At 35.6% G+C, this 26,647-nt stretch overlaps 3 protein-coding genes and 1 long non-coding RNA gene across 9 annotated transcripts in view; 3 read left to right on the top strand and 1 right to left on the bottom strand.

The window, feature by feature from the left end:
• LOC124303689 (chloride channel protein 2) overlaps positions 1–16,130 on the top strand; it is a 45,702-nt gene extending 29,572 nt beyond the window's left edge. For 4 of the 6 annotated variants that reach the window (XM_046761207.1, XM_046761205.1, XM_046761204.1 and 1 more), the window contains 10 exons: positions 7,296–7,584; positions 8,870–9,602; positions 9,678–9,912; positions 10,063–10,225; positions 10,618–10,848; positions 10,936–11,336; positions 11,629–11,771; positions 11,906–12,095; positions 12,280–12,507; positions 12,709–16,130. In XM_046761207.1, the coding sequence (XP_046617163.1) occupies positions 7,296–7,584; positions 8,870–9,602; positions 9,678–9,912; positions 10,063–10,225; positions 10,618–10,848; positions 10,936–11,336; positions 11,629–11,771; positions 11,906–12,095; positions 12,280–12,507; positions 12,709–12,918 (2,823 nt within the window). In that variant the 3' untranslated portion in view covers positions 12,919–16,130. Of the gene's footprint in view, positions 1–4,306; positions 4,351–5,230; positions 5,864–7,295; positions 7,585–8,869; positions 9,603–9,677; positions 9,913–10,062; positions 10,226–10,617; positions 10,849–10,935; positions 11,337–11,628; positions 11,772–11,905; positions 12,096–12,279; positions 12,508–12,708 lie in introns of those variants that run through there. The other 2 variants (XM_046761209.1, XM_046761206.1) reach the window with 2 other exon arrangements.
• Positions 1,003–24,602, bottom strand: LOC124303692 (uncharacterized). The gene is made up of 3 exons (XR_006907961.1): positions 24,485–24,602; positions 7,010–7,028; positions 1,003–1,014 (listed from the first exon to the last, which is right to left on the bottom strand). It is a non-coding gene; the product is annotated as an uncharacterized LOC124303692 (long non-coding RNA).
• LOC124303688 (chaoptin) overlaps positions 16,534–26,647 on the top strand; it is a 14,937-nt gene continuing 4,823 nt past the window's right edge. Inside the window, exons 1-4 of the mRNA XM_046761203.1 lie at positions 16,534–16,824; positions 24,111–24,380; positions 25,257–25,544; positions 26,335–26,572. Coding sequence (XP_046617159.1) covers positions 24,113–24,380; positions 25,257–25,544; positions 26,335–26,572 — 794 coding nt within the window. The 5' untranslated portion in view covers positions 16,534–16,824; positions 24,111–24,112. The remainder of the gene's footprint in view (positions 16,825–24,110; positions 24,381–25,256; positions 25,545–26,334; positions 26,573–26,647) is intronic.
• LOC124303690 (uncharacterized) overlaps positions 24,462–26,647 on the top strand; it is a 25,026-nt gene continuing 22,840 nt past the window's right edge. The window contains exon 1 of the mRNA XM_046761212.1: positions 24,462–24,472. The gene's annotated coding sequence lies outside the window, so the exon portion shown is untranslated. The remainder of the gene's footprint in view (positions 24,473–26,647) is intronic.

The raw sequence follows: 26,647 nt of genomic DNA, 5'->3' as shown, positions 1-26,647 counted from the left end.
AACGTACACCCGTTTTGGTAGGCCGAGGACGTGATCGGCGTACACAAATCAGCTTGCAGCGTTGTAAATCACGTTCTTCTTCGTTTCCTTTATCTACCGTATCTGTTTATGAGGGATTCTCCGTCAACTCGGCCACTTTTTTTTCGACCATCTCAGATCTGCCCCATAATTGGTTATATCAAAGTACTATTAAAAGGTACTCTATGTGAATTTTTTCAGATTTTTTAATTCATTATTTGAGAAATTGCCGTTTTTTTTTCAAACGAATATATCTCGGAAACTTGAAGTAACTGAAAAAAAATGACTCTACATAAATTTGTAGTTTTTTCTTAGCTTTCGGGAGGAATTTTTGAAAAAATTTTTACGTACCGGTAACGCTGATTTTTTACCAAAAAAGGAAGAAATTATTTTTTTTATTCAAAAAGGACCCATTTTTTGGCTGAAAAAATTACAGAGTCTCCCAATATGTGTGACAATATCGCCAAAAAATCGCCAGAGTGGCACGGATCGAGGTTCCAGGGTAAAAAAAATGAAGCCGCACAAATTAATTTTTTTATACCGGAACCTCGACCGAATTTGTGTGGCTTAATTTTTTTTACCCTAGAACCTCGATCCGTGCCACTCTGGCGATTTTTTGGCGATATTGTCACACATATTGGAAGACTCTGTAATTTTTTCAGCAAAAAATGGGTCCTTTTTGAATAAAAAAAATAATTTCGTCCTTTTTTGGTAAAAAATCAGCGTTACCGGAACGTAAAAATTTTTTCAAAAATTCCTCTCTAAAGCTAACAAAAAACTACAACGGCAATTTCTCAAATACTGAATTACAAAATCTGAAAAAATTCACATAGAGTAACTTTTAGTAGTACTTTGATATAACCAATTATGGGGCAGATCTGAGATGGTCGAAAAAAAAGTGGCCAAGTTGACGGAGAATCCCTCACATATAACGTGTATACAATATATATACATATTAGAGTGGCCCTTAATATTGGTAAAAAAAAAAAATTTTTTCTCCGACCCCTTAAATTGACTCGAAATACTAAAAAATGATTTTTAAACGTGAAATCCGCTCTTAATTTTAATATTAACTCGTGCCTGAAAGGCCCTTTAAAGGAGTTAAAATCGATTAGGAGTAATTATCGAGGTAAAAAATTTGAAAAAAATAATTTTTGCATAGTTTTTCTTGCGAAAATCAATGCCGTTATTCGTATTTCGACAGCGTTGCTTTTTTTTACATGAAATCGATACGAGAAAATCGAATAATAATCGGATCAAAATACCAGAACGCTAGATTGGCAATAATTATGTTCGGAGATGTTACATTGATTTCCAGCTCATTTTTGTTGAAGTTTCATCTTTTTTCACATTAAAAATTTTCCAAAAAACAACTTATTTCTGCTTCTTAAATTCAAATCAAATAATCTCTTATTTTATCGAATTAAAAACGATTATTTTATATGTATTTATTAGCGATTAATAACATATCGAAAATTCAGTTTTTTATCCTCACATTGCTCTAATATATGTATCACCTTAAGAAATTCAGATAAATCTGCGGAATATGGTAAAATTACTTTTAGATTAGTTTAAGCTGCTACGTAATGTTATTTTATTGTTTACATGCAAATCGATGGAAAAAATAATTAAAAAAACGATTTCAACTCCTTTAATGAGTCCTCGGGCTATATATACACGGGTTAATATTAAAATTGAGAGCGGATTTCATTTTTTATACATGTATACGTTAGACTGTATGAAAAAAATCGACCATTTTTTTTCTCAAATTCAAGTCTGAAGTATTGTTCAAAATGACGAAAAAAAGCTGCCGTCCAAGTTTAAGCTCCGTACGCTCTGTAGAGGAGAAAAGCTTAAGTTCGCGAGCTTGTTAAGCGAATTATCAGGTAGCAAAATTAAATTTTTGGAAAAATATGTGTTTACAGTTTAAAGTCTGAAACCGAACTGTTTTTATAATAACGATGGTTGACGCAGCAACCTGATTCATTTTATAACATACGAGAGCATTAGATTGATATTCAATTACACACCGCAGTGTATAAATCGACGAGAAAAGATAATAAATAAATTTAAATCGAATCAACTGAGAACGAGATTTTTGAAATTTTATTCTTTCTCGATTTTCTTAGATTCGTTGAAACATTACGTTCAATTTCGAATGCACGCATATATTATTATATTATATACTTCGCGTTATTAATTTCGAATAAAATCGAAAACAGACTGTAATCTGTACAAGGTATATATTCACATGCATATGTATAAGGCATTCCATGACATCTCGATCAAGATTTTTACGTCCATGTCTCAGATTGGCTTTTCAAGTATTGGTATGAAAGTAAATGACGAAAAATGCAATCGCAATTTTTTTCAGAAAGTATGATGTAAAAACTTAAAAAAAAAGAACCTACTTTCTAAGATCTGAAAAATTCAGAAGAGTCTTTCATTTTTCTTATTAATCTTTTGAATTTATGAAATCTTCATCTTCTAATAGGTGTCAAAAACTTTTGTTATACTTTACAAGATTTCTCTGAATTTTCTTAGAATCGAGAAAGTGAGTTTTTTTTTTTCAAGTTCTTAAATAATACTTCAGATACGCTGGGTCGAAAAATTGTGAAAAAAATTGCGATTGTATCTATCGTCACGTGCTATCATACAGAAATTATAAAGCCAATCTGAGACATCGACGCAAAATCTTGATCAAGATCTCATGGAATACCCCATATATATATATATAAACATGCATGCATATAAGTCTGCTGCTAAATTGTTTTTTTTTTGTCAATTTCGCAATTATAATCGCATTTGAACCGTACGAAAGGACGAAACGTTTGTAATACAACAACATTTGCACATATGTATAGTATTATATATATATATATATGTATAACCGTACAATGAATTACCTATAAAACTGTTACATCCGGCTCACCTTGATCTTCGGATTTGTTGTTATACTTGATATATATTTTTTCTTTCTTTCCCCCCCTCCCATAGCTCTTCGTAATAGTTAGAATAGGCATGTGGGTAATAAATGTACTCCTTCATCGCACCTGTGCTGAAACTTCGGCTTTTTCATTTTATTTTTTGTAACCTCGACGAATGAAATAACGTGCGTATTCTATAATGTGAATAAAAGTACGTGTCCGATACGCTACGTACGAGAAATCACAGCACGTGTTGCCCGAAGGCACTCGTTGATTTATTATCATTATCGTCATCGTCGTCTCTTTATTATGATCAATCTTATCACCTTTTCACGAATTCATACTTTGTCTTCGAATTTTCCAACGCTTGCTGTTGTCGTGGTAGAAATATATTTGTCGAATATATTTTTCGATAAAAAAGACTGCATCTTCACGAATATCATGTGAAATTCATTTCAAGATAGATTCTCAAGAAATGAAACAAAAAAAGAAGCTATACATGAAACGGCATCGGCATAGTATTAATTATATATAACATCGAAATTATTAGGGTGGGATTATAATAATTAATACTCAGTACAAATAGTGCGAAACGGATGTTCAAAAAATTCGAGATCCTTGAAATATTTATTGCATCGATTCAATTATGATTCCACTATCGTTCCGGAACTTTAAACATTTGACGGAACATACTCCGGAAGGTCTGTTTTTACCCTCAAAAAGTACAAATACAAAGAAGAATGAAAAACGATTTTTTTTTTTTAGCCTCCTAGTTTATTACAGGATTGGAAATGTCAAAAAATATGATCCTTTTTACGAGTTTTCGAGGATTCACCTTAAAATGGATTTGATATTTTAAGAGAATAGAAGAAAAAAAAAGATTCAAGGTGAGGAAACGCCAAAGAATCGACGACAAGTTTTGAATTCGAAAACGGTGGATAAAATTGATCGACCCGTGTTTCTCCTGTTATAAAATGATAAATCGGCCTAAAAGTTGTACAATGTTCGTGCATCTTACTCAGTGTTATAAAACTATGATGAAATACGATCCAAATTCACCTTAGAGAAATTATAAGCTTATAGATCGACGTTTGATCGAGTTTATATTTATCCTCATGCGGTATGCACGATGTGCTCCTTGAGAAATACTACAAGTCGCTACTTAACACAACCTCGCCTCGCCTCTCTGATCCGACGAGAAAACTCAGTTCGTTGCCAAACTTTCGATGTCGGTATTAAACGCGTGGCAAATGGTACACGATACGTACATATCTATGTACACCAGAGTAAAACGGAGAACCATATGCATGATCTATCTATCAAACGTCAGTCAAAAAGCAAATCTTTAGTTCGGGAGTTGGTGCAGTGCCGGAAGCATACGCGAACCGGGTTATGCTGCACTTTGGTAAAAAATTATCGTTTCTCATTCCCTGTTGTATGAATTTAACCAACGTTACGTCACGAGGAATGCCTTTGTACGATTATTAATAACAATAAAAATAATAACAGTGGCGCATTGAGTAATACAAGAAAATAAAAACGACCAACCGTATCACAATAATGATTATAACAACGGTAATCGAATAAAATAGAACGTATTAAATTAAACGAACACTAAATAGAGTTTGAGAAAAAAAAGAAACGCGAATATATTGTACATTTCGTAGAAACGAAATGGAAAAATCGCGAGAGTGAGAATAAGGATAAAATAAAGTATCGATCGGTATACTCTTCGAAAGATGTCATAAAAATCGATATGCGGATTATTGGTTGACGATATACTTGTTTAATATATGCGTATTACGCGCAAGCGCGTTTTCTATTACATAATAATAGTATATAATCCACGAGACGCATGACGCGTTTCAGGTACATAACATACATAGTTATATGAAAATGCAGTCAATGCCCTCGACGTGATTCGATCACATAGGTATATGCATGTAAATATAATATAATGTAGCATACACGTGTTTAGCTATATTGTACGATAAAATGTTTTCCTACAATCTTAAAACTATTGTTACAATACACATTTCGCGAAACAATGATTCATTTTACGAATGAAAAATTGTCGCCCGTTACTTATTTTTTTTTCAACATTTTTTCCGCCTAATTTTGTATAATCTTACTCGACGCGTTGAAACGATCGGTTTATAATTGTTATCAGCACTGATACCGGTATCGATTACAAGAATAATAACAATACCAATAGTGATGGTGATTATTGTAATAACAAAATCGAGAGAAAACTATAATCTGCACGTTTAATTTTTCTTTTTAAACAATCGAATATTAAATAATTAGAGAAAAGTTTAAACAAAGAAAAACGCGAATGAGCATGAGAGAGAATTTTGTCACAGTTGCCAACAATACTTGTAGGTATACGTTGAGATGTATGTATGTATGTATACATATGTATAATACAACAATACCGCACTATTATCGCGCGTGATCGGCTGACTCTATATTATAACCGTGCTCATCTAAATTTAAAGCATTAGTCGTCTAAAAGTCTTGGCCGCGTTGTAACTTAACTCTCTTCGCCTAAAAACGAGACGGAACAAATATCTGCAGCAACGAAAACGAAAGGAAAAACGATGTTCTTATTCGAAGAAAAATCGTCGATCAACGTTCATCGATCGTTCAAACGATCCGCTTCGTTCGTCACCTGATTTGAAGAGAAGAAAAAATAATAGGAAAAAACAAAAAAGGAATACGACGAAACGAAATTCGGAACATTTTTTAAATAATACAAACAGCCTTTTCCATGCCGTTTTACGTACTGCTGATGCTGATGCTGTTGCTCGACGCACTTTATGAAACAAAAATTACTCGTTGTAACGATTTGAATGTTGATGCCGGCAGTTGCAGTTCTTAACAACAGAGCATATTTCGTCTGCAACGATGAATACGTTGTAAGTTTATGATGTAATTCATCGGAACAAAGAAGAGAGAGGGAGAAATCTCTTACATCGTGACTGTTGATTACGTTTAGTAATTCTAAACTTAAAATTTTTTTGTTCTCACCCTCTCTCTTTCTCTCTCTTTTCCATCATTACACGCAAAATCACGTATTTAAACTGAAGATAATTTTTTTTCACCCCGTCGCATCTCATCAATTATTAATCTTATGGTTATTTCTTTGCAGTTGAATGTAACGATATAAATAATCAGTAAATTTTCATAAGCATACTTATATGCTGGGAACTGTTTATTGCACGCATGCGTATTATTATCAATATTTGAAATCGTGTAAATCTCATTGTCTGTTGTACGATTATGCAGTTACACACATAGGTTCGTCATTCGTCACGTGTCGGAATAAAACAAAGAGAGTAAGAAATAAACCAGACGACGTCAAAACAACGGGTGCGAAAGAAAACAAAGTCTTCATCTTGAAAGAAAAAAACCGCTGCAGGCAGCAATCGACGCCTGCATTTAGATGACGTTGACGCGCATGCGTGAAATACGGGTTGCGAGTTATTTGGCGCATATTTTCACCGTCATTTGTTTATCAAAAAAAGAGAGAAATTTCAGCCGAATCGTTCGGACAACTGCAGGGTTAAAAAATGTGTGTAGATATAGAAATTTCCGATTTGCGACATCGAGAAAACGATTTTTCTCCTCTTTTCCTTTTTCTTTTCTTAATCTTTAACGACCGATTCGAGATAAAGGAAAGGAAAAACTAAAACAACAATAACACTGTATCTACATACTTAAATTCATCAATGCATTATTATTCATTTACGTACTTATATCTATAAATAAGAGAATTACAAATCCGTTATCAAATGAGTATAGGTATACATACTATACACATACGAAACGCGTTAAGACCGTTAATTGTCAGTCGTATCTGCACAAGAGAAGAAACACAGCAACGCAAAAAAAGAGAAAGAAGGCAAAAAAACGTCTCTGACAGGTCGATACATAGGAACTTGTACTACTGTATGTATGCATACCGATTTTCATCGCGACGATAAAGTAACAATATATAATTTTGACCGAACTCCAAGTGAATTGCGCAACATTTACCTAATGAGGTATCCATATATATATACATGTATTATATGTATAATTCTCGAGGGAGAAAAATATTATAAACAGAAAAATCATGATCATTATCATCTTCATTATCATCAAGAAGACTATCATCCTGCACCCATCGCATGGAATGCCTAGTACAAACGGAGACTCGTAACAAGTTAACAAAAAGAGAACATGCAGTTCGCTGGTCAAATGAAAAAATTTCGAAAGAAACAACCGATATTATAGTGATGATAATGTGAATGCAAAATGAAAATTGATGGTGAAATATTTTCTAATATAATAAAAAACAATTCGCAGATGTATGGACGCTACACGAAGGACCTGGGTGAATACGCGAAAGAAGAAGCAAGAAGACTCCGATCGCACGACAGAGCCAGACGGAAATTGGACAAGGACCGTACCCACGAGCTGAGAAAGTCAAAGAAGCGAGGACCACTATGTAGAAAACTATTAGCTGTGCTTGCGTTCACATGGAAACACACGGGGGCCCGTTTAGGCGAGGATTGGGTCTTCCTTGCTCTCCTCGGCGTCATCATGGCCATTCTAAGCCATGCCATGGACAAGGGCATTTCACTTTGCAACAACGGTACGGGTGATGCACATTTATATGGGGCATTCCGCGCCAGCTGAGTAAACGGTTCACCATGACAGTTTTTAATTTCACCAAGGATTTTTCCTACGTCAGTACGACCCCTGATAAGCTTCCGATAATAATTTGAAATTCTATTAATCACTCGTCTTTGCTCTGATTTTTTCAATCCCATCTGGAAAACGCCCAAATTGATATTTATGAAACGAGAAAAAAAAAAACATTTGGTTTCCGGAATAAAATATATTTACCCAAGATTCGCAGTGGAGACTCGATTTTTTTCTATTTTATTTATCATTGTTTCTATCTTCAAACTAGATAAGAATCTACTGAAAAAACTTTGTACCAAAGCGTGAGTTTATTTTAGAATCGGCGAAGCAATAAAAAAAAAGTCAGTAATCAAATCGGAGATGCGATATGTATTATAATAGATTTTTGAGCAGGTATGAAAATATAAAAAACGAGGTCCCACCCTGAATCTTGCGTGAAAATAATTCATTTAAATATTTTTGTTCTTGTTGCAGAAAAATAAATTTGGGTGTTTTTGAGACGGATTTAAACAATCACGAAATAAAGACGTGTGATTCAGAAAATATGAAAAAAATCTTGGAATCTTTTCGGAGGTCCAACTAACGTAGGACAAATCCCTGGTGAAATTAAAAAATGTTATGATCAAGCGTTTACCGACTTGGCGTGGAATGCCCCAAGTACAAAGTATAGTGATTGTGCATAAGAGCCAAGTTCGTAACGCGTATGTAACAATGCCTATCAGAGAAGACACCTACATTTTGCAAAGTCAATTCCTTCAAAGTTATCCTCATGTTGGAAAATGGTGAATTTTTCTGTACCGTTTCGTTACGTTAACGTTACCAACGTCAATCTCATGGTTATAGTTATGGTCAATGGTAAATTACTACTTATATTCTCTATATACAGTCATTGAAACATTCAGTTATGACACTTTTTGCTCCGTCTCTTGAGAATACGTACATCAGATGTACAGTCCAGTCGAAACAATGCCTGAAGAAAAGGAAAAAGTGCACTACTGAGGTTCCTCAAGTTAGATTAGATCTGACAAAGTATAAAGAAACGAAAAAAAAGCAACGGATTTGCGGGGAAAAAATTTCATTGTCAGTTATAAGCAACTTGTCAGACTAGAATTATCGTTGAAACGGAAATACCTGAAATTAAAAATTACCGACTCCAATCGTGACCCTCTGATCCTCAATCTCTTCGTTTCGACACTTCTTCGAAGACATTGTAAAAAGTAATGAAATTACAGCGAGGATATGGCTGTACCAAGACCTGACGACGCAGCCGGCGCTGCAGTATCTAGCATGGGTGTCGCTTCCGGTGTGCCTGATCCTGTTCAGCGCAGGTTTCGTGCACATAGTAGCCCCGCAGAGCATAGGATCAGGGATCCCGGAGATGAAAACGATCCTGCGAGGAGTGGCGTTGAAGGAGTACCTGACGTTCCGAACCCTGGTGGCGAAGGTGATCGGGCTGACAGCGACACTGGGCTCGGGTTTGCCGCTGGGCAAAGAAGGTCCGTTCGTCCACATAGCGAGCATAGTGGCAACGCTGCTGTCAAAGCTGGTCACGAGTTTTCAGGGTATCTACGAAAACGAGAGTCGAAATTGCGAGATGCTGGCGGCGGCTTGCGCCGTCGGTGTCGCGGCCTGTTTCGCCGCCCCCATAGGCGGTGTTCTCTTCAGCATAGAAGTAACGACGGTTTACTTCGCCGTGAGGAATTACTGGCGAGGTTTCTTCGCCGCCGTTTGCGGTGCGACCACCTTCAGACTACTCGCCGTTTGGCTGAACAAGGAAGAAACCATCACCGCCATGTTTCCGACAAATTTTACCGCCGAATTCCCCTTCGATCCTCAGGAGTTATTCGTGTTCGCCATTATCGGTGTGGGAAGCGGTCTCGGTGGCGCTTTTTACGTATGGCTTCACAGGCAGTACGTCATATTCATGAGGAAGAACAAGAGCATGAACAGGTTCCTTCAGAAAAAGTGAGAGACTTGTCTTCGTCATCCTCGTCCTCTTTTATTTCGTTCCTTCAAACTCTAGCATGCTTTGATTTTCAGCCGGTTTTTGTATCCCGGAATCGTCACCCTCTTGGTAGCAACGATTTCGTTTCCGTTGGGCCTGGGTCAGTTCATGGCGGGAGATTTAACGACCCACGAACAGGTGCTCGGATTGTTCGTAAACTTCACGTGGTCGAAGCCGGAGTTGACAGTTCTGGAAATGAACGTCCTTCAGCACTGGTCATCCGCGTACACAGACGTCTTTGTCGGTCTCTTCAGCTACGTGGCCTTCACCGTGAGTCTTGCACACCATAAAAACATTTAAAAGTGACAATAACAGACTCTCAATCCAGTAGATGATACCGATAAATAAAAAATAGGTCGGGTCAAACCTCCGATGACAAATTTGAAATTTTCAACATTTGTTTATCATGTCATCTTGCAGTTCATATTCTCCATAATAAGTTCAACCGTACCAGTTCCTTCGGGTATATTCATACCAGTTTTCAAAATCGGAGCAGCGCTTGGCCGAGCCGTAGGAGAAGGGATGGCTCTTTGGTTCCCGAACGGCGTCAGATACGGTGGTATTAATAGCGCAATTACACCTGGTAAGTGAATCGCCTTTTTCCCTTTCCCTCGGTAATCAAACTCCAAAATTGTTGGCCCGCAAGCCAGCAGTAACTATGTAACCAAATAATTTTTTTCCACACATTGTGATATAAGAATCACTTAATTGGTCAATTCAACCTTGTTGAATGACCGCGGCACTGCATATAAAGAAAACCATTTGCGTCAGGCAAACGTATTTATTACCTTTTCATGGCTGTGCATGGAGCCAATGAAGTTTGTTTGACTCCACCTTTGTTGATTCATAACGCTGACTGCAACCCGTTATTTGCACTCTGATAGTCGGTCTCTCTCTCTCTATTGCTTCGCTCGTTTCTTCACGACCTAGAGCCTCTAATTCTGGCAATTTACAATTATCTGTTTTGTTATATAGGAGGCTACGCGACCGTCGGAGCAGCGGCCTTTTCCGGCGCGGTAACGCACACGATATCAGTAAGCGTAATAGTGATCGAAATGACCGGTCAGATAACGCACATAGTGCCAATAATGATTGCGGTACTAATAAGCAACGCTATAGCGGCGCTTCTGCAGCCGAGCATATACGACAGTATAATACTGATAAAAAAGCTGCCCTACCTACCCGACTTGTTGCCATCAAGTTCAGGTACGAATCGCTAAGGGGAATTGAATAAAATCAAATTTCGCACGAGGAATGCGACATTTTCCCAAACTCGTGTCTCAATTTTCGCAGGAATGTACAACGTCTACGTCGAGGACTTCATGGTCCGTGACGTGAAGTATATCTGGCACGGAATCACCTATCAGAAGCTCAAGGACATACTGAAGGAGAATCGAAAGCTGCGGGGGTTTCCACTTGCGGATAACCCGGGCTCGATGATACTCTTGGGCTCCATCCAACGGTTGGAGCTGATCAAGCTGATAGAAAAGCACATCGGTCGAGAACGGCGGCTTCAGGTTGCTCAGAAGTGGCAAAAGGAGGCGGAAGAACGGGCGAGGGAGGAAATGGAACGGCAGCTCAGAGAACAGGAAAGAACCCGGAGGCCATCCAGGTTCGAAGTCATTCCGGCCCCCGATATTCTCAAACTTCAACGCCAGAGCGCCAGCGATCTCACAACTACTGGAAATGACGCGGTGAGAGTCACGATTAAAATTGAACGGTATTAAGTGAACGGCAAATAGGGTGACGACCGATTCTTTGAGTTGATTCTTAATTTGATTATTACGGTGGTTTACTGCATTCATCGGCAGAACAATTCTTCTTCAATTAAGATCACGGTCTTGAACTTTATACATCATCCTGTGATTGGAGCAATATTGAGTTGTTATTACATAACGATACCGATCTTACTGTAACTTCCTAAAAGATACTAAACTGTCAAGAAAATCAAATTTCTCTTATTCTCTAATCCATAACACTATGCAGCACGCCTTCCACTCACCGATATTCGGATCCCAGCCAAAGAAGTCGATCCTTAAAAAGACGCACTCGTTCACTCTGAAGGGTTTCAGCCCTTTAGTAAGTCCGGCAGTAACGCCATACACGACGGTAACTGGAGCTGAAAGCAGGTAAAAGACAAAGTTTCTATAAGTATGCAGTGTAAAAAAATTGAGTTACAGGAATGGAGGGTTACTGTAATGTAAAATCAGAAGTACAAAGCTATACTGTACATACAGAGCTGTAAATATTGTTTTTTATTCAGAATCCGATTGGCCTTCGAGGCAATTTTCCGGAAATCAGCAACCCTGCAAGACGTTGACCCCGATCCAGAAATGGGCTCGGGAGGAAGTGTAAACGCCAACAGACAAGACAGCACGGATCTCTTGAACGTGCCTTCCCACCTGCATACCCAGTTAACACCGAGTCCGAATACATCGAAGAAAGTTCAACTGGTAGGTAAAATACAGTATTATGAAACAAATCGATGGATATCTTCGAAACGAGGAAAGATAGCACGAGCTCACGCTAATCAAATGAGCTCATATGTTCAATAAGCACCCAATTTGTCTAGTAAAATTCATTATCAAATCGACAAAATTTTTGCCAATGGTAACGATGATGGCAATGATGTTTTAGCCACGCGAGAGGGTGATCGACATGTCGGCGGAAGACCAAAAACAGTGGGAAGAAAGCGAGATGGCGCTCGAGGTCGACTTCTCGCGGTGTCACATTGACCCCGCGCCTTTTCAACTCGTCGAGCGAACCTCGTTGCTCAAGGTTCACAGCCTGTTCAGCATGGTGGGTGTAAACCATGCGTACGTAACGGCGATTGGGCGGCTGGTCGGCGTGGTGGCTTTGAAAGAGGTAAGTTTCGTGATATGTCTTCATCAGAATTCGCGGTTGCAATTTTTTTCCTGCAATACCGACATCGATCAAAATTACCGACAGGGATAATAATTTTGTGATAGTATGTGAGACTAACGACAACCTGACGTAGTCATTGACAATGAAAATGCGTCTCTACCTTTCTTAATTCTTAAAAAATTGTTGTTTATTCTTGCTTAGCTACGAAAAGCAATCGAGGACGCGAACTCGGGTATAATGCCGGTTCACGGTATGGAGACGGGGATCCATGGCTCGGATTCAACTTTAGGCGGTGGTGAATTGTCCTCGGATTTAAGAACCCAAATAACAATAAACTCGGTAACAAATTCCGTGACGCAGGATGATGACAGCGAAATAAGTTCACCGCACAATCATCACGAAAAGGTATGAAGAATACAAGGTTTAACGATCCTAATATTATACGCATATATATTATATATAGTTTAAAACCAAGCAATTGTGATATAGCATACTGTCCTATATGTAATACCTACGATATAAATCAACCCACGTTTAAAAGCGGTGCGATTACAATTTATATAGACGCACAATAATTTAATACGATTCAACAATGCATATAAAATTGTTGGGACTTTAAGAGAATAATGATTGATGTACAATGCGATGTACACAGGTACAATTAGTAAGACCAACGAGAACGACTATTATGATGATTATACATGAACTGTAAAAATGATTACCACTATGGTTATCGTTATTGTCGTTTTTCGTTGTTAATTATAATATCGGTGCTCAAATCATGCTGCAGCTTTACACAGCTTTATTTAGGTTTACAGATTGATTGATACATGTATATGGTGCCGGCATAAAATTGTCCAGTTTGTATACTGTATACAGCTATGCAGGCATGTCTGTAGTAGTATAAGTGTGAGAAATTGTATGATTGAGTATTTTTATTTTAAATCAAACAAACCGATGAACCCCTATTATACATATGTGCGGGAAAACCATTACCAGTATATCAATGCCAAATACAGGTAAAGAAATTGAAATAAAAATGTAATCTAACAATCTGTATATAAAATAAGTGTCGATTTGCTTTCTATTTTACTTTTTTCGCTTCTTTCATTTTTTTTTTTTCTTTCACATCGCCTACAATCGTTAAATCCCTTGTTTCTAGTCCATAACAAAATATAAAATCGCACCACTGTTCACTAATTATTTATATATCATGATCATTTATTTATCAATTTGTTCGTCTCCGCCTTTTGAAGTTCGTTTCTTTGCATGTACAATTTTTCATGAATATGGTGAGTGAGAAAGTTGAAGTGACGAAAAAAATACGCACACAAACAATCGTTGAGAGAGCCAGAATTTGCTTTTTGAAATGCATTTTTTCTTTTTAAATTCTTTGTAAATTGTTCAACTTCTATTCACTTATGGTCTGTATGTTTTATTCATTACATGTTTCTGATTGTCGTTTTATTTCTTTTGACTAGAAACAACCGATTTTGAAGATAGATATATAACAGCCCACAAAATAATAGAATGATCAAGATATATAATAACATGAAGAAGATAAACTATCTCGTCAGAGATTTTTTTATGTCATTCAACGGTAAATACCTGTCGCACATACATCTGATGAATATTTAAATCCTAACATAAACACGGTTGTGCCAAAAATTATTTGTGTATAACGTGCGCGTGTACACAAATATGAAATACGTATTGTGTGTATGTAGGCACAGGTAAACACAATATGATATATATTATTTCAAGTGAACGATCAAATGAATTCTAGTTGTCGACGTAATCGTTATTGTATAGAATTTATAATATTTATGAAATAGCGATTACCGATATGCAACATCGTTAATAATGATAAGAATTGTAATAATAAACCCTAATATACGAATATTGCCTGTACCCTGCATACAGTAATTAATAGCTGATAATATAAGTAATGAAATAAGTAAGTAAGCAAGTAATATTAGTTTATAAGTCAGGGAACAATAATTATAAGATAAGCTGTATCCGCTAGATATAATTCGTGAGTAAAAAAAAAAAAAAAAAAACACGATATCGATGTAATATATATATATATGTGTATATACAGGGTGATTTGCTTCTTATCCCAGGCAAATATCACGGAAACTATTAGCAGTATGAGAAAAAGTTTAATATAAAAAGAAAAAATAGAAAGGATAGGAGAAAATGAGAGGAACTTGCATTAAGGAGTTGAATGTTTGAGTATATAATTGATCTATTATTAAAAGATATGGAGAGTGCAGTGAGAAGATGTGGAGCAGGAAAAAGGGAAGTGAGGTGAATTTAGATGTTGGCCGAATGAAAGATGACTCGAGAGTGAATAGATGGGAGGAAGGATGCAAGGGACTGGCCAGTTGCAGCTTAGGAGTAGAGAGAGAGAGAGAGTGAGGTGATGATAAGAAGACGATACTGGGTATAAGTTAGCTGTAAGAGTGTGGGAAAGGAATCTAGAGTCTGGAGGACGTAAAATTGTCAAATTTTTTAAATAATTTTTTCAAATTTCCTCAATTTTCAAAAAGTTAACTACTCGACCGCTTTTCCTCGAAACGAAGCATCGAACCCCATGCATGGTTTAAAAAAACTACGAATAGTGTTTTTGATGTGATCAAGCGTCTCCCAAAGCCCCTTAAGCGTAAAAAAATAACGAAACTTTAAAGTTAATGCCTTGTCTCAGCAACTGAATGGCCGCGTGTTTCAATTTCTGAAAATTTTGTAAAAGGCAAAAAAGTAAATGTTTTTGTTTTACGTATTTGAATCTAGCTTCAAATCTGCTGTCAACTGGTCATAATCTAAGTATGAGTTTCCTAACTAAAACTACGATGTACTCAAAAAATCTCGAAAGTGGGGCAATTCACAAGTCAAACAACTGTCTTTCCCCCTCGAAACCCCGCAGGTTCTGTATAAAACTTTATCTTGTATCTCTTCCAGTTTTCGAGATATTCGCCTGGGGCGATTAAAGAAAGCCACCCTGTATACGAAGCTTTATATATAAGAGAGGAAGGAAAAATTGTTAATACGATTATACAATAATGATGATGATGACGATGAGGAGTATCAATTTTCGGAAATAAAAAAACTGTGCTGAAGAATAAATCCTGGATTTGTGGTGCGAATAATTGCAAGAAATAATCCGACCGGCTCTGAAATATCAGCAACCGATAATCATGTCAAGAGGAATAAACAATTTATACGTAACTGATTTTGCGCCGTGAAAATAATCCTGATACAGTCATTAACATTCCACGTAACCGAAGTGAAGAGTTTTTTCTAACGCAAATTGTAAATATATCCGCGTTGATTATTGACTTTTATTGTTATTGGTATTATTGTTATTGTTACTATCATAATCATCACCATCATCATCATCGTCGCTATTATCATTAGTATATATTAAATATAACGTATATCAGCTATAAAATATGTAGAAAAATTTTCTTCGTCATTTGTAAATTTCAATACTAATAATGAATATGTACAATATAGAAAACAGAAACAACAATTGTACGCGATCGATCGAGAAGAAACGTCATACCATATTTATATATACAGCATATACGTGGTATGAGAATAAAAACATATTACTTAAAGAATTTTTTTACACAATTCTTATCCACGAATCTCCTGCACCGGTCGCATTCCAATACGTACGTTTAACCAATAGACGATTTCTTTTCCTGCTAACTAGGATCAAGATCTGTCTTACCGGCATTGGGTAAGATAGAAAAAGAAACACGCTCCGTCGGTAAGACATGAAATCTGACTTGCATCGTTAAAGCGCAAAGTTGAGGCAAGGAAAGAGGCAAAGCGAAAGGATCGTAATGGTACAACGTGAAATTGCAAGGTAAACGTAATAAAATTACGTTCATTCCCACTTGCTGCACCGCAGGCATCAGGCCGTCCAATCAAAGTTAGACTTTGAAGAGCATTATAATGTTCATTCTCCGCTACGGAACGAACGATTTCGCCGCGGGTTAACCGCTGCACAACTTTACTTTCACGCCAGTCTTTCGAGGTCCCACCGGACCGCACGGAGTCTCGCTGCGTTAGATTCTATACTTGAAAATTTCAGAAGTCAAGTAGGCAGGCTTGGTGTCCGTCCAGCACCACCTCGGTAAATAACGGACAATCGTGACATGCGCGACGATATCAGGTGCCGAAACATGTGCGCGATAATAGAGACAAACTACTACCAGCTGCAGCAGCGGGTTTGACCCGGTAGTCGAGTTTTTTAAATTGTACACCTTAGATTGGATGTTGAATGTAAAAAGAAGAATAATTTCACAGGTAAATATAATTGTTTATCTCGAATTATGTATACATTACATTATATCGTAACGCGTAACGTTATTTGTCGCCTCGAATTTCAATATCATCATCATCGTCGTTATTTACTTCTTCGTAACGATAGATAGCATGTAATGTTCAAAGATTTTGATAATTCATTTGATCGTAACATATTTTTGAAAGTTGACTCAGGAAATTTTTATTTTTTTATTTTACAACACACGAGAATTAATTGAAATTATTATTATACATACGTATACATTAATTGGATGAGAGACAATCTCACGTGAAATCTTGGGATATTCAATATTATACGGTCGAATTCGACGAATTGATTAGTATACAGGTAAAACGTGTTTTTAACGATTTTGTTTAGCTATACGCGAAACCTGCCTTAGCTCACGCAATTATCAGAGAAATTACTGAAATTCTTACAAGGATAAGGTTAATTAAATTGCCCCTACTTGTAAAACAATACGACGCGATAAATTATACGTATAATATTATGAGATGATTTGAAACACTTGCGTGATATTTATTTCGGCACATACCTGATACTGAACAAGAAGGAAAACAAGAATTGAAAAAATATGTCCGATAATTTGAAATTAGGAATTTCGCGATGAATCATCTTGTAATAATATTACCTGCACATCGCGACGAAGTCTCCAGAGATTCCGATGCCTGAACAGGCAAGACAAACTCTTCCTTATGCTGTATCAATCTTAAGGGGGTATTCTAGTGTAGAGGCATGAATTTGAGGTGTTTTTTGAAGTGCTATAAACAAAAAACAAAAAATATTTTTACCATCCATTTTTTTATCAGGCGTTTATTATTATTTCACGATTACAAAAAAAAAAAAACAAGTCAAAAAATACAAAATTGAAAGTGCTATGAGTTGTTGAAGTGGGGGGTACAAAAAAAATGGCGCGCCAATGTTGTCACGATTGCAAGCATTTTCAAAATCAGAAAAAAAAAAAAAAAAAGATTATTAATCTACATAAATGCAGCTATCGTACTAACTAAAAAAAAGTCGAAAAAAAATTTTTTTTTGCCAAATTACGGCTGTCCGAAAAAATAATACGTTTTTTTTGACTTTTTTGGACGTTTCTGAATTTTTTAAAAATAGTAAAAATTATTATTTCGTTATAATAATAGTTCGTGCGATAGAGACATGTATTGAGAAGATTCTCACCAAATTTCAAGTAAATCGGTTCAATAGAACTTGAGAAATCATGTCAACCGTTTTGAAAAATGTAGTTTTGAGAAAAACGCGTTTAAAGTTTCGAGTAAAATTCGTTCCAGCCGAGCCAGTATTGAAGACGTGTCACTAAAATAGCTATATCTCTGAAAATAATTGAAATTTTGACTTGTCCTTTTAAGGACACATTCTTGAAAGGTTAAGCTTTGAAAATATAAAAAAAAAAAAATTCGATTTTTTCAAATTTCTAGACTAGAATACCCCCTTAATTGATCGATACTATAAACCGATGGGTACCGATGGCTATAAACGCCTTACCATTAATTAAAATAGAAACATCGACGAGTTTTCGTTTTTTTTTTTTTTTTTTTTTTTTTTTATGCGGACAGTTATAGAGAAAGAAAAAAATAATTCAATTAATTTTTATACACGCGAATCGGACAGATTATATCATATACATACATTTTTTTCTTTTTTTTTTTTTATATCGTGTGTAAGAACGTTGGTGATTTGCGAAGATTTATATATGTGTGACACTTGTATACTTTGAGAACCAAAAATAATTTAAAAAACGAACCTCAACGACGAACCGTTATCATACATATCCGTATATTATGCTTCACGGTCAGATTTTATTTACTGTAAAAAGTAGCGTTATGTCAAGTTGACACTTTTAAAATACCTTATTATGGTATGTAATAGATCGATACATATATACGAGTATGTGATGATACATCATGTAGTCATACACATCTTAAATAACAGGGAACAAATCAATTCCAACATAATTCAGACACACACACACACACATATATATATTAGGGTGATTCAGAAAAAAAAAAAATTTTTTTTTTTTTTTCCAAACAGGTTCAAAAGTTTCATTTAGGTATACAAAGACACCAGTTAAAATTTTAGATTTTAATATTAATATTTAGGGGTGCCTCATCGCACTTTTCGATTTTCCATAAGAATAACATAGGAAAAATGTTGTTTGCTTCTTATACTTTTTATAAGTAGCTAACGAAGCGTTGTAAAAAAAATCTAAAGACATATGTTTGTAGGAAATTGAATGTTCTACAAAAAAGGTCTCTTGTCAAAATTTCGTAAAACAAACTGTGTCAAAGTTACAGCCTGTCAAAAGTTGAGTTACTTATAATTTGACCTTTTTTGAATGTTATAGCGTAACTACCGGTCTTATAAAAAATTGTACATGAGTTTTTTTTGTAAAGCATACACTCGACTTCAAACAGATGATAAATGATAATTCATTTTTGCAACAATGAAAAAATCGTACACTTTAAAAAAATTTTTAGCAGAAATCTGCTCTGAAATTGTTTTTCTCGTTTTATTATTATTATTTTTTTTTTTTAATGGTAAAAAATAGTTTTTTTTTCATTGTTGCAAAAATGAATTATCATTTATCATCTGTTTAAAGTCGAGTGTATGCTTTACAAAAAAAACTCATGTACAATTTTTTATAAGACCGGTAGTTACGCTATAACATTCAAAAAAGGTCAAATTATAAGTAACTCAACTTTTGACAGGCTGTAACTTTGACACAGTTTGTTTTACGAAATTTTGACAAGAGACCTTTTTTGTAGAACATTCAATTTCCTACAAACATATGTCTTTAGATTTTTTTTACAACGCTTCGTTAGCTACTTATAAAAAGTATAAGAAGCAAACAACATTTTTCCTATGTTATTCTTATGGAAAATCGAAAAGTGCGATGAGGCACCCCTAAATATTAATATTAAAATCTAAAATTTTAACTGGTGTCTTTGTATACCTAAATGAAACTTTTGAACCTGTTTGGAAAAAAAAAAAAAAAAAAATTTTTTTTCTGAATCACCCTAATATATATATATGTATATAATTGCACACATATATATGTATATATGATTGCATGTAAATGTAACTATTCTTTCCGCTCCTGCGGTTGTCGAGGCGAAAGTTGAACACCTTGCGGCGACACCGCTCCCCGGATATTGTAAATATATACATACAAATTGCATGTAATATACAAATATTAGGATGGTCTTTAATAGGGCTGTTTTTAAATTTTATTACGCTCCGAGGGGCTAAAACACTTTCAAATTGATAGAAAGAAAATTCCCTGAAAATTTGAGCTCTCTAGATCAACTGTAAAATGGTCCGCATTGCGATCGAAGTATCTTACGGAAATAACGCGGAAAGATTTTTTTTTTTTTTTTTTGACGAATGTATCGAAAATAATGAAGAATACATATTTTTGTAGAGATAATTGAACGCTCTGGAAAAAAATTCTGATGCATAAAATTCGTAAATGAAAGCGTTCGTGTGTTAATTAACGTTCGAAGTTTAATCAGGTTCGTTAATTTTTTGATTCTAGAAGAGGAAACCCAATATAAACCGCAATGCATGCGGAATTGATTATGTGTTCATTCCGGTTATCGTTGCATAGGTACAAATTTTATGAGAATTAAAATTTTAGAAGAAAGAATATCGCGTGTATATGTAATATAAATCGTATCATAACCAATTATCATACGAGGAAAACGAGGAATAAAATTTTCAAGAATCATAAAGACGCGAATACTGAATCCTGAATCCTGAATCCTGATCTGGGAACTTTGAAGGACGGCCTGACTGCTGCATTAAGCGAGCCAGTCATCGGAAGGGAATTCTAAAGAAATGTCTCTGGACCGTACAGAGTCGCAGAAAAACGAATACGTGCGTCATATATACATATATGAGGTATTCCATGCCAACTGAGAGGACATTTTCCCTGACCCCCGCCAATTTGCTTCATTATTTTTTATATGATTCTACAACCTAAAAAAAGCACTCACCATTTTTTTCGGATTTTTCGTCCCAACCGTTCTTTTTCAAAAAATGTTACAAACATAACATATGTTTTGTATACGTACAAAATAAGAAAAATTATTCATCTAAAAAAATGTTTAAAAAATACAAAACATCAATTCTCCACTCTGAACTATGGCTCAAAATTTTTGTTTTTGGACCCTGAAATTATGTGAATTTTGGTACGAAAAATAAAAAATGGCGTTTTTTTTAGGACCATAAAAGAGTTTGTAACATTTTTTAAAAAGGAATGGTTGAAAGGAAAAATCTGAAAAAAATGGTGAGTGCTTTTTTTTAGGTTGTAGAATCGTATAAAAAATAATGAAGCAAATTAGTGGGCGTCAGGGAAAATGTCCTCTCAGTTGGCCTGGAATACCTCATATATACATATTTGCCTTTACACGCTGCATGTATAACGTCTTTCGATTGTAAAAGATCTATATCATACATATAGCGTAGAGAGGAAGAATAGAGAAGTATTTTTTTTAAATTCTAAGGCAAGTACGTTATACATTGTAAATAGAAAATGCCTCGAAGAATGCAAGAAATCTCACGCTTCAGATTTTACCGTTCTTCTCATCATCCGGGTTATTGTGACACGGTGCAATGGCACAGTGATCCAGTTATCTACTTTTACCCAGCAACAATTTAAACAATGCCGATAATTAATTACAACACAAGTTTGAAAATTCCCGCACTGTAATTATTATGTAAATTCAAGTGAACCTGTGCTAATTATTTGTTACAATCTAAAACTTTCGGAGCTTAGAGGCACGTGTTCCAGTTCACGTAGAAGATTAAAACTTGACAGAATTTTTTTTAACAATTTAGAACAAATCTGGGGAGCGTCCGATTGAAAATTTGTCCTGCCCCCAAATAAAGGCCACCCTAGCGTGTATGTAAGCATTTTTTAATCTTACATTCGACATTGAGATTGCCTTTGGCGCTCGATCCCGAGAAGAAGAAATAAAAATCAGTAAACTGGAAATGAAAAAATCAGACCACCGTTATTACATGTATCGTGCATTGCAGTTTTAGGCCATCGACACGTTGGCGTGCAGCACCAGAGTCTGCATACCTAATAATACATACCTGTACATGTAATACGTGGATGAAGCTGTCTCGAGAAATTATAATACACCTATAGGTATACGTAGCTTATGAACGTAGGAGCGTAGGTGCGAAGGTTCGAAGAAATACGCTACGAAAAAAAAACCTAGCGGTGCAAAAAAGTAGAAGAGCAGAGATTTCGTTACACATAAATATATATATATATATATATATTATTGATTTTCATCATCTGATCTGACTTATAATTATATTAGATACTCATATATAACTCCCGTTGGGTTATCATATGTTTATATTTAGGTTAAATAATATCCGTGGCACGAAACATATCGTGCTGCAAACATAACGTTCGTGTAACGTTATATTTGTGTACATATAGATCCATATCCATTAGACTGTATCAAAAAAATTGACAATTTCTTTTTTTTCGATATCCCCTCTGAAATACTTTCGGGGGGGAGGTGAAAAAAGATGTCTGTCAAAAACGGAGCTATTGATATTAATATTTAGAGATCGTTCATCGCGGATTTCTGTATTCCATTTAAATGGCATGGGAAATTTTTATTTTTTTTTGTTTTTCATTAGAATTTTCACACTGACGAAACAATTTTAATCCGATTGAAATTTTTTTTACAAGATATGTAATGGAAAATTTTAAACTAAAATGTTTGAAAAGGGATTTACCATTGAAAGTAGAATTGATTTCAGTGAGGTTAATTATCATTGAAAGTAGTGCTTTACAGATTAAAAATTGTTAACTGACTTTCTTCCTCGTAGAAAATCACAAACTATAGAATTTCTAAGAGAAATTTGATGATACTTAGTAACAAGTTTTAAAATAAAATAAAATAAAATTGCCATAAAATGGAAAAAAAAAATAGTTGACTTTACTATAAATTGAACTTTGAGCTTGAACAACTTTGGAAGGAGTCAATTTATCAAAAAATGATAGGAGACACTTTTTGCAGAGTGTTAAATTTCCTATAAAATCTTTTACGAGTCATTTGGATTTGCTTATTGGTTTGTGAGGTACAAAATTCTAAGAAACAAAAAAAAAAATTCATATGCTATTTAAATGGAATATAGAAATCCGCGATGAGCGACCTCTACTTATTAATATCAAGAGTTACGCTTTCAAAAGGCATCTTTTTTCACCCCCCGGAAAGTATTTCAGAGGGAATATTGAAAAAAAAATAGTATAATATCCATACATCATTTTCCATATATGTATACGTATAATATGTATATTACATGATATAACATAATGTGTCATTTTGGTGATATTCTAATTACCGTTTATCTTCTGCGTTTTCTGCACATATAGAATGTGTATTACCGTATGTAACGTATGTACGTATGAAGTAATTCATAAGTGTGAACAGAGTGAGTGGAGGAGTTGAAATTCAGTCACAACGAACTTCGGACAACCGACGACCTCTAACACTTTCCTTGTTGCACAGATTATTCACCTGTCGTGTATACCTGCCTCTCTATATATGAAAAATGTGAAATACATAACGTTTTATACACCTACACGATCTGCGATGAGACATCGTTTTACCCACGCAGTGTGGGCGAGCAAAACCTGAAGAAGCGTATGATGGAAACAATCTATAACATTACTCGTCTTGCCTAATATACGTAAACCTACCACATGACTTTAGACTTGACCCGCGACATACGCAATACATAGACGATCAAATAATCATCAGATAAAAATTCTGGAATCATTATCGTCCATAATCTTAGTCCAAATACCGTATTATCGAAAATATTTAAAGAATTTCGGAGAAGGAGATTTTCATTTTGACAAAAAGAAAAAACTCAAAGATGCAGACTAGGTCGATTTTTGTAAAAATCTGATCTGTTCCAAGTCGAATGTAACCGATTAATACTTACCAAATCTCACCTAAATCGATAGATCCGTTTTCAACTTATCGATGGACAAAAGAATTCTGATCGGAATTTGAAAATGCTTCTTTGCATCTCGAAACGTCGGGAGAGGTGAAGCAAAAACTAATCTCAATTTCCGGATGGTTGAAATGACTTTCTCTCTTCACTGAGCACAATTACAGAGAAAAAAAAAGAAACCGATTTAAAAAAATGGTTTCACAGATATAAAACGTTTTTTTTTCTTGCAATAATTCATCCACCGTTTCCCTATTTTCAGAAATGCGCGCCAGAAAAATTATTCACGTAATTTTTGTGATCCTGTCTACGTCGCAATGGATTTCCGGCGTCTACATACCGCCCGGTCCGCGTTTTCGGTGCCCGGAACGTCAGGTTCTGTTTCAGCCGTGCAGCTGCGTCCGAGGTAGCGACGATGGCATTTACGCGAAATGCGAAAACGCGAACTTGGCCAGCCTGAGTCTCGGGCTGATAAATTTGTCCCACGAAAATCTACCGATCGAAGAACTCGTTCTGAACAAATGCAACATCGGTAAGTACGCACGGTACGCACAATATTTATTTATGCGCATGATAACACAAAAATTAATTCACGCGCGTATAATTTACTGTTGATCTAATTATGTTAATACACACGTGAGGTATTACATGCCAACTGAGAGGTCATTTTCCCTGACCCCCGCCAATTTGCTTCATTATTTTTTATATGATTCTAAAACCTAAAAAAAATACTCACCATTTTTTTCAGATTTTTAGTCCCTGCCATTCTGTTTTAAAAAATGTTACAAACATAACAAACGTTTTGTATGCGTACAAAACGAGAAAAATTATTCCTCTAAAAAAATATTTAAAAAATATAAAAAATCAATTCTCCACTCTGAACTATGGCTCAAAATGTTGGTTTTGGGACCCAGAAATTATGTGAATTTTTGCAAGAAAAAAAAAATGGTGTTTTTTTTAGGACCATAAACGGGTTTGTAACATTTTTGAAAAAAGATTGGTTGGGACGAAAAATCTGAAAAAAATGGTGGGAGCTTTTTTTAGGTTGTAGAATCATATAAAAAATAATGAAGCAAATTGGCGGGGGTCAGGGAAAATGATCTCTCAGTTGGCATGGAATACCTTACATATAATCTAATTTTATCAGGATCAACCTATGTACTGGTATTTAATGCCCCCTATACGTCCTTGTTATGTACACTGTTTACATATGAAGGAAAAATTGGTCATAAATAATAATAATAACAATAATAATAATAATAATAATAATATATACATTAATGTCCATTAATGCCTTTCCTTACCGGCTAACTTGTTTGCGGTTTGAAATAAAATGCGAGTTCGATTCTATGTATCTACGTAAGAGGGAATTTTTTTAACATTTGTACGATTGCTTTTGAATTTCAAGGTCGAATGTACGGCCCTGCTTTGTACCCGCTGAAGGTGCGAATTTTGAGATACGTCGACACGCCGCTGAGACTGATAGATGAGCACAGTTTTTTGGGGGTGAACAGAACGCTGCAGGAATTGCACTTGGTGAGAACGAGATTGCAGAAATTTCCAAAGGAGGCATTCTCGATTCTGGGCAATTTAACGATACTGAACATCGACGGTCACGAAATGAGCGAGCTACCGAAGGACAGCTTCGCCGGGAGCATGGCGGCCGGTAGAATCGAAAAAATCTCCATCACGAACGGTAATCAATGCGCAACACTGAAATTTCCATGTATTTTTACCGCGGAATTGATCGTACGATGTTTTAAATCCCATGTAAGAATCCCTGAGGGTTCAGTTAGTCGGAAATGACTACCTTCAAGCCGATTCAATATTTCAACTCTGAAACAGTAGCGCCCCCTGAAAACCAGTCTACAATTATCATCTCACAATGAAAAAACCGTTCAGAATAATTCGATTCCCATGATACAATATCGTGAGGGGGACAAATTGAACGATCCAAAATTGACTATCAAGAAAAATATCCCAGGTCGATGTCTCCGACTTGATTTCTTTTTTAATATGTTATAGTAGACTAAAAACTAAACGACAAGTATTTTTTTTTTTTTATTTATCTACCATTAAACACTTTAAGGGGGTGAAACCACCCTCGAAAGTAAGGCATGTCAACGGATGATTTGGCAGTTTCACCCACAAGAACATATTTTTTAACCAATCCAACTGAAAAATTTTTCTCGTAACCAGAAATGAAAAATGTAATTTTCTCAATTAGAAAAAAAAACTGCCAAATCGACCTTTGACATGCCTTACTTTGAAAGTGCAGTTTCACCCCGTTAAAGTGTTTAAAATGGAAGATAAAAAAAATACGTGTCGCTTAGTTTTTAGTCTAATATAACATATTACAAAAGAAATCAAATCAGAGAGATCGACCTGAGATACCTTCCTTGTAAGAACGATTTGACAATTTTTCTCAACATTTTTCCTCTACGTCGACGTTGCAATGAGCTTTGAACTCCTGTAATTCTGAAAAGGTACACTTGCCTCTCTGCCCGTCGAGGCTTTGGCTCCTCTGAGGAAGGTGAAGAGCGTCGATCTGCACGGGAACAGAATAAAAGAGCTGAAACGCAACCAATTTCGAGGGTTGCGAGAGGTTGACTGGCTCGACATTTCGGGTAACTTGATCTCAAAATTGGATCCGTCAAATCTGGCCGATCTGACGAAGCTGAACTTCTGCAATCTGTCCCGAAACGCGATACCGGAACTCAAAAAGTAAGGCCATTCGAAAAAACCACTTCATAATGAAAATTTGTCCACTTTACCACAAATACGGCGAAAGAAATGTTG

This window comes from Neodiprion virginianus, chromosome 4 (genome assembly GCF_021901495.1).
Source record: "Neodiprion virginianus isolate iyNeoVirg1 chromosome 4, iyNeoVirg1.1, whole genome shotgun sequence".
Lineage (NCBI taxonomy): Eukaryota > Metazoa > Arthropoda > Insecta > Hymenoptera > Diprionidae > Neodiprion > Neodiprion virginianus.
Note: the sequence above shows the minus strand (reverse complement) of the source record. Positions and strands in the feature narration are given on the sequence as shown.